The sequence below is a fragment of the Vigna unguiculata genome, chromosome 3 (genome assembly GCF_037176805.1).
Source record: "Vigna unguiculata cultivar grain cowpea cultivar isolate G323 ecotype 2 chromosome 3, ASM3717680v1, whole genome shotgun sequence".
Classification (NCBI taxonomy): domain Eukaryota; kingdom Viridiplantae; phylum Streptophyta; class Magnoliopsida; order Fabales; family Fabaceae; genus Vigna; species Vigna unguiculata.
The window spans coordinates 26,316,633-26,325,167 of NC_140794.1; the positions used below are offsets into that span (position 1 = coordinate 26,316,633).

At 37.7% G+C, this 8,535-nt stretch overlaps 1 protein-coding gene across 1 annotated transcript; it reads left to right on the plus strand.

The window, feature by feature from the left end:
• The first annotated feature begins 6,152 nt into the window (after positions 1-6,152).
• On the plus strand, positions 6,153-7,752 carry LOC114174985 (putative UDP-glucosyl transferase 73B6). The gene has a single exon (XM_028059727.2). The coding sequence runs from the start codon at positions 6,246-6,248 to the stop codon at positions 7,668-7,670; it is 1,425 nt and encodes a 474-aa protein (XP_027915528.1). The 5' UTR covers positions 6,153-6,245; the 3' UTR covers positions 7,671-7,752.
• Positions 7,753-8,535: the final 783 nt, after the last annotated feature.

The following is an 8,535-nucleotide window of genomic DNA, read 5'->3' on the forward strand; positions in this document are numbered from 1 at the left end:
AGGAGATAGAGATCTCCACGGGGAGAAAGGTAAAGATCGGGGCCGACCTCTATAGAGTTCTTTAGTCCAATCTCATATCCTTTGCCTAGACCGCTAAAGACATGTCAGGAATAAATCCCGACCTAATATCCCATCATTTGAATGTGAACCCTAAGTTCAAAGCAAAAATTCAAAGACGTAGGAGGCTCAATGATGAGAAGGCAGAAGCAGCTGCTACCGAGGTACGAAAACTACAGGAAGCAAGCCATATCAGGGAAATACAATATCCCGAATGGCTTGCCAATGTGGTGATGGTAAAAAAGGCCAGCGAAAAGTGGAGGATGTGCGTGGACTTCACAGATTTAAATGCAGTGTGTCCTAAAGATTCATACTTATTACCAAACATTGACTCCCTAGTTGACAAAGTTTTTGGGTGTGGTTTGTTGAGTTTTATGGATGCCTATTCAGGATATAACCAGATTAGGATGCATCCCGAGGATGAGGATAAAACTGCCTTCATGGGAGTAAAACACAATTATTGTTATTGAGTAATGCCTTTTGGCCTAAAAAACGCTAGGGTAACGTACCAAAGGATGATGGACACAATCCTGCAACTAATGCTAGGGCGAAATGTGGAAACTTATGTTGACGACATGGTGGTCACCTCGGCTAGTGAAAGAGAGCACTCAGGAGATCTAAACGAATTATTCGACACTATCAACAAATACCATTTGCGTTTAAATCCCGAAAAATGCATTTTTGGTGTTGAAGCTGGAAAATTCCTAGGCTTCATGCTGACAGAGAGAGGAATAAAGGCAAACCCAAAAAAATGTGCAGTCATAATAAACATGAAAAGCCCTAACTGTGTACGCGAGGTGCAATAGTTGACAGGTCGAATGGCGGCTTTAGCTAGGTTCCTAGCAAAACGTGGCGATAGAAGACGTCCTTATTTCCAATGCCTGTGGAAAAATGAAAAATTCCAATGGACACCTGAGTGCGAACAGGCCTTACTCGAGCTAAAAGAATACCTAAGTCGGCCATCAATGCTCAGCCGACTAGAAATAGGTATCCCATTGCAATTGCACAAAGCGGTCACAAAATACGCCATAAGCTTGGTCCTAGTATAAGAAAGGGAGGGAGTACAACAACCAATATATTTTATCAGCCGGTTGCTGCATGACGCAGAAAGTAGATACCCTACGTTAGAAAAAGCAGCCCTAACCATAATGGTTACAGTTAGGAAACTCAGACCTTATTTTTAGCGCTTCAGCATCATAGTAAAAATGGACCTTCCCGTAAAGCAGGTCCTCAAGAAGTTAGATACGTCAAGTCGCCTTGTCAAGTGGACCATGGAGCTCGCAGAATATGAGATCTTATATGAACCTCAAGGTCCGATCAAAGCGCAAGCCTTGGCCGACTTCGTAGCCGAGCTAACGATCCCACAATCGATTGACGATATTCATAAAACTAATAAAGGGTCCAAAGAGAGATGGCTTATATCAGTAGATGGTACTCAAATCAAAGGGGAAGCGGTGCTGGAGTCATCTTAGAGGGTCCTAGTAGGGTCCTAATCGAGCTGTAACTAAAATTTTCCTTCAAGGCTAGCAACAACCAGGCCGAGTATGAGGCATTGATTGCAGGTATACTGTTAGCTAAGGTAATGAGGGTCACACATCTTAGACGGCAAGTCAATGATGAATTTTCTGCAAAGGACCCACAGTTAGCTCGCTATCTGGACTATGTAAGAACTTTGTATGATACTTTCCTTACCTTTGAGTTGATTCACATACCTCGGCAAGATAAAAATCGAGCATACCTATTATCCAAACTCGCCAGCTGCACTAAGCCAGGTCAACAAAGGTCAGTCATAAAGGAAACCTTATTTGCTCCACGAATAAGTTCATCGGGCTGAGCTGAAGTCATGGCCCTGGATGATGCCAATAAAAACTCAACATCACGAATTAAAAGGCTTATCTAACCGGCAGGATACTACTTGAAGATCTAGTCGAAGCTTCACGAATTAAAAAGAATTCCTCTCGCTACACACGATTGGACGACCATTTGTTCCGCTTCGGTTTTTCACGACCCATACTGACTTGTATCGATCTCAACAAAGCTAGAATAGTCATGTCCGAGCTCCATGAAGGTATATGCGGTAGTCACATCGAAGGAAGAGCCCTGATGTTAAGGACAGTCTGAGCAGGTTATTTCTGACTGACCATGAAAAAGGATTACTATAAGCACGTCCAAAAGACATGCCAACTTACACCTAGCTCCCCCCGAGGTCTTGCACTCCATTAATGCTCCCTGGCCATTTCACACATGGGGTATAGACATCCTCAGACCTTTCTCTTTGGCAACTCGACAATTGAAGTTTCTCATAGTTGTAGTCGAATATATGATGAAGTGGATAGAGGTGGAGCCAGTGGCCTCAATCACGACGTCAAAGGTCACGAAATTCGTATGGAAAAGCATAATCTACAGGTTCGACGTCCCTGAACGCTTGATATCGGACAACAACACCCAGTTCTCAAGTTTCCAACTCAAAATATTTTGTGATGAGCTGGGAATTAAACAAAGATTCTCGTCAATAGAACATCCCTAGACAAACGGACAAGCAGAAGTTGCAAACAAAGTTATTCTTAATGCACTCAGGCGTAGAATATCGAAAGCTAAAACATCTTGGCCAGAGGAGTTACCCCGAATTATCTGGGCATACCACACTACCGCCCAGTCAACAACTCATGAAACACCCTTCAGCTTAGTATACAGAACATATGCCCTACTTCCAATAGAAATTGGTCACTCCAAAGACAAATTGGGAAATTCCACACAAAGGGATGATGAACCTGACATCAGAGCTAACCTCATCATCCTAAAAGCTCCTTTTCTGACCAGAAGCAGCAACCCATCTACTTTGACAAGCTCAACAGGTTGGTCGTTGGAATCCGACACCTCAAGGGCATCCTAACGATCAGCTTGACTCCCAATCTTCCTTTTCTTTCGTTTGGGATCACTTTGTGTAGTCTTGTTTTCACTTTTCGGGTTGATCTTCGAGGGAGAGCTGTTAACTCTAGAGCTCGCCCCGACCTTCGTGTTGCCTTGCTGCTTAATCTGTTGGAGGAAGTCTTTCTAGGACAAAGCCATCTGGTTGTCTGCCATATATGTACAAATAAAGGTCAGTATGTTATGGGAAAGTAAAGCTGAAAAATGAATAAAGTTTAGGTAAATACCAATGAATAATTTTAACTCTACTTCTCGATACTCAAGCTCTAAAATCTTACGGATGTCGAAGATGACCTCTAGACCCTCCAGGGTCTAACTCTTCCAGTTGCCAAGCTCCCTGTGGGTTAGGGTGTTTTGTCCAATATAAAGGAAATCCCTCTAATAAGGTCGGGTTATATGTAGGTGCGATGATCTTCACAAAGGTCCCTCTAAATCCTTTGTAGGAAGATTGGAATAGGGTGAAAAGACCTCAACCACTAGCACTATTTAAAGAAGCCCACAACTGCTTAGACGAGTTGCTTTTTAACTCAAAAAAGTAGAGGAACATTGCTTTTTAACTCAAACACTGGCTCACCCACGAGGATGGCAGACATAATTAATAACCCTATAAATACACATGGACCTTAGCAATTAAGAGGTACACTTTCATTAATACCCTAATCCAAGATTTGACTTTTTGAGAGCCCTTTGCTAACTTGATCATCGGAGCCCTTTCCGTAGGTAACTCGTTAAGCGGCCAAGCCGTGTACGCTAGAAGATGACATGTGCAAACCAGAAAGGAACTAGCTCGAGAAGTCAAGGACTGAGGTAAGGTGTTAATTGTGTCTCTAATATCCCTTATTTGTTTCCACAGGAACAATATTAAAAGTAAACATGATCAAATATATGTGTCCTAAAAACGATTTAATACAAATGAAATTGCATAAAGAAAAATAATAATAATTAAAAGTATAATAAGATAAGACAAACGTTAAAGATTTGAGAAAGCATTGTAGACATAAAATGACTTGAAACAAATTAATATTTACTTGATTTTCTTCAAATGAAACAAAATTTAACTATAAAAAGAAAAAAAATCATTTAATTCATTAAAATTATTGATATATCATTTAAAAATAATTATTAAAAATAATAATTTGGTCTGGAGGATTGTGATGAGAATGATTAGTCGAAATTTCTATTATTTGTCGATGGAATTTTTGGATCAATAGAATGTACTTACAAAAGTATGTTATCTTTTCTTTTATCTCTTATTTTCTCGAAATTAAAACAAAATATTGTATTACATCATGGTGTCCTGTCATTTTGGACTTATACATGTTTGAAAGAGTTGAATATTGATATTTTTTATAAGAAAAAAAGTTATTTTGACATAATTATTTTTAAATAACTTGACACCAACATTTTTAATAAAATATTATTATTTAAATAAAATATTAATTTATATGAATATCAAATGAAAATATTAATCAAACTATGACCGCCTTTTTATAATATAAGTGGAATCGAAGGTGCGACATTCAGTACAAAGTGTTAGAACTACAATCGAATCCGTCAACTTATTTGTTAAATCATCATGCTGAAACCAATTAATTGTTACTAGCGAACACATAGGCGCTGTCGCGTATGTGTGTGTGTGTTCACATTTTTTAATTTTCAAGAAATTTAAGTTAAGATCAATAATAAATATATAATTTTTAAAATAGTTATTAAATATAAAATTAAAAAAAAAGATATGTAAAAAGAAAATTTAAATAATAATTTAAGACAAAAGAGATTTCTAGAAAAATGATTAAAAATAAATTATTTATAAAATAATTAATTTTTGAAATAACTAAAGGTAAAACGGGTATTATATTTCATTTAATTTTACTATTGTAATTAATTGTTTCACTAAAATAGCAAAGTAAACTTACACGCATTGTATTTTGAATAATAATAATAATATTTTGTCAATGGTTATTTGAAAATATAACGCTCACTTTAAATATGTAGTTTATTGAAGCTTGAAATATATTCTTATTTTTCGTAATATATATAGAGAGATAGATAGATAATGTGTACATATTAATTTTTTTATTTTTTCTGAACAGAGAAATTAAAAATTTAAAATTTTATCAGTAAAATATATTATAAAAATTAAAACAAAATAAAGAGGACAAAAATATTTTTGAAGAATCAATTAAATATAAAGTAACAAGGAACAAAACCTATACTAATATAGACACTGTTATTTTAACACCACATTTTTTACTATCATTTAACACTCTTCTTTATTACTATTCAATTTCTCTTCCTTCAAAAAATATAAAAAAATAATTTTTGTTAAGATTATTTTACTTTTAAGAGTTGTCAAATTGTTTCAAAGCACTTTTTTTTTCTACCAATATATATTCAGAGCAAAGAAATATAATTAAAACCTAAAAAAAGTAGGTTACAAATATTATGGTTTATAACTTCTGCAAATTTATCAATTTGTTTAAAGGTAAATAGGACTTATATTTCGTTTAACTACCATTTCAACTGGTATTCAATAATTAGGAGAGATTTCAGTACAATTATTTAATTATTACATTGTCTGTAACTTTTTGCAATATCTTGCAAGAACATCTTTTTTCTTCAACTAGTTCAATACATTTTTTATGTTGGCAACTAACATTTTTAATTCTACTGGTATATATTATTACCGAACACAAATTTATAACGATTACGAATAATGAGATTATAAAATCAATCAACAATTTACTTCATTTTTTAAGTGCCATAGTCGATTCCAGGGGAGTACGAAATAATATGAAAAGTGGACTAATTTATCGTTAATGAAAATTTAATTAAAGAATTCCATCAGGATTGTGTATTTAATCAATACTTCTACAAATCATCTTATAATATATATATATATATAAGTACCAATAAGCTGTGATGTCTTTATAGCAAGTTATCCAAATCTACAAAGTGACAAGCAATTATTCCAAATGTTCACTCCCATTTTTTAAAATAAAACACATTACTCTTCCATCTTATTATATACACTCGAGGATCGCGAGGGTAAGAGCTCCACCGGGCACGCGCAACAAAAATCACATTCTAATGCAAGACGTGAATTAAAAATCATTGTTTAATATTAACCCGTGCAAAACGCAGTTTCCTCCAGTCAAGTATGTGGCTGTTACTTTATAACCGGACCCAAGCTATCACCCAAAGTAAGGCCATTTTAGTTTGAGTGTAGCAGCAAAACAATTTTTCCTCACACGTCCACCATGGGTATTCACGATCGCCAGCTTCATGTCTTCTTCTTCCCCTTCTTCGCAAATGGTCACATCATACCCACTATTGAGCTGGCTAGAGTCTTTGCCTCAAGAGGACTCAAAACCACCGTAGTCACCACTCCCCTCAACGAGCCACTCATTTCAAGAACAGTAGGAAAAGCCAACATCACCATCAGAACCATCAAGTTCCCGTCGCCGGAGCAAACAGGCTTGCCCGAAGGTTGTGAGAATTCCGACCACCTCTCCGGAATGCAGATCATCCCGTTCTTGAAGTCCACCGTGCTTCTGAGGGACCCACTGGAGCAGCTGCTGCAGCAAGAACGCCCTGACCTCATAATCGCCGACATGTTCTTCCCATGGGCTACGGACTCTGCTGCCAAGTTCGGGATTCCTAGGATCGTGTTCCACGGATTGGGATTCTTCCCATTGTGCGTGTCCGCGTGCGTGAGACAATACAAGCCGCAGGACAAGGTTTCCTCGTACACCGAGCCCTTCGTGGTTCCGAATCTGCCCGGGGAAATAACGATCACCAAGATGCAGCTTCCGCAGACCCCGAAGCACGATGGGGAATTCACCAAGCTTCTGGATGAAGCTAACGCGTCGGAGTTGAATAGCTACGGCGTGATCGCCAACAGCTTCTACGAACTCGAACCGGTTTACGCAGATCATTATAGGAACGAGCTTGGAAGAAAAGCGTGGCACTTGGGTCCAGTTTGTTTGTCCAATAGGGACACTGCTGAAAAAGCACAGAGAGGAAATGAAGCAATGATCGACGAGCACGAGTGTTTAAAGTGGCTTGATTCGAAGGAACCTGATTCGGTTGTTTATGTTTGCTTTGGCAGCATGACAACCTTCCCCGATGCGCAACTGAAGGAGATTGCGCTGGGTTTGGAGGCTTCGGGGCAGCCTTTCATCTGGGTTGTGAAGAAAGGGTCGAGTGAGAATCTGGAATGGCTTCCAGAAGGGTTTGAAGAGAGAACGGTGGATCAGGGAAAGGGTTTGATCATAAGGGGTTGGGCACCGCAAGTGATGATTTTGGATCATAAAGCGGTTGGAGGGTTTGTGAGTCATTGTGGATGGAACTCAGCTATGGAAGGAGTGTGTGCGGGGTTACCAATGGTGACATGGCCCATGTACGCGGAGCAATTTTACAATGCTAAGTTTTTGACGGACATAGTTAAGACTGGGGTGAGTGTTGGGGTTCAAACGTGGATTGGGATGATGGGAGGGGGGCCTGTGAAGAAGGAGGTCATAGAGAAAGCTGTGAAGAGGATAATGGTTGGGGATGAAGCAGAGCAAATTAGAAACAGAGCCAAGGAGATTGCTCAAATGGCGAAACGAGCTGTGGAGGAAGGAGGATCATCTTACTCCGATTTTGACTCTCTAATTGAGGATTTGAGATCACGAACACTTTGATGTGTACATGTTTAAAAACTTTTGTGCAATAATATGATGATCGATTATGTCCATCATATATACCACGCTTTTTTTTATCACACATGCCTGCTTAGGACCATCTTTGACATGAATTTGTCTCACTTCTATTTAATTTTAAATAATAAATGCATAATATACCATAGTAAAGAGAGATATGCCGCTTGAACAGAACTACTTCACTTGAGTTATATGCCTTCATTACATAGGGAAGGACTCATTGCATAAGCTGTGAAGTAATCACTTAATATTGCTTAACTGATACCATATATAAGGAAGATAGAATTAGTACAACAATTTTCTCGTTCAAGCGATCAAAATCCTAAAGAGATAATTGCTTTGACATCTTCTTCACTTGATTGTCCAAGACAACATTTGGTCTCTTATATTGGAAAGAGAATCAACATTGACTCTCTTGTCACAAAAATGTGACATCATCATTCAAGCTACATGACTTGTTGTAACAAGTCACTTACTCTATCTTACTCTTCATTGCTTAAGCAACCACTCGGTGATTGGATGATGAGACTCCCAAAGTAGAAAGAATTATTTTAGCATCTATCACTTAAACTTCAAAGCTATGACTTAATTGATGAGCTTTGTCTCTTTAGCAATAGTGCTTTATGGATTCAATAGATGTCACTACTTGAGCACCAACTCAACGCTCAAATAAGATATATGTAGAAAAAAAAAATAACACTAACCAAACCAATAATGATATTAGTTTTTTTCTTAATTTTATGAAATTTACATGTCCCATTCCCTCAATAATAAGGGTATGTGCCCAAGAAGAAGGCAGAGAAGTTGGACATTGATTTATTAAAGACTTATCAAAAACATTGAAGTG

Coding starts and splice junctions, on each gene's coding strand:
- LOC114174985 (XM_028059727.2), top strand. CDS start 6,246: ATGGGTATTCACGATCGCCAGCTTCATGTCTTCTTCTTCCCCTTCTTC.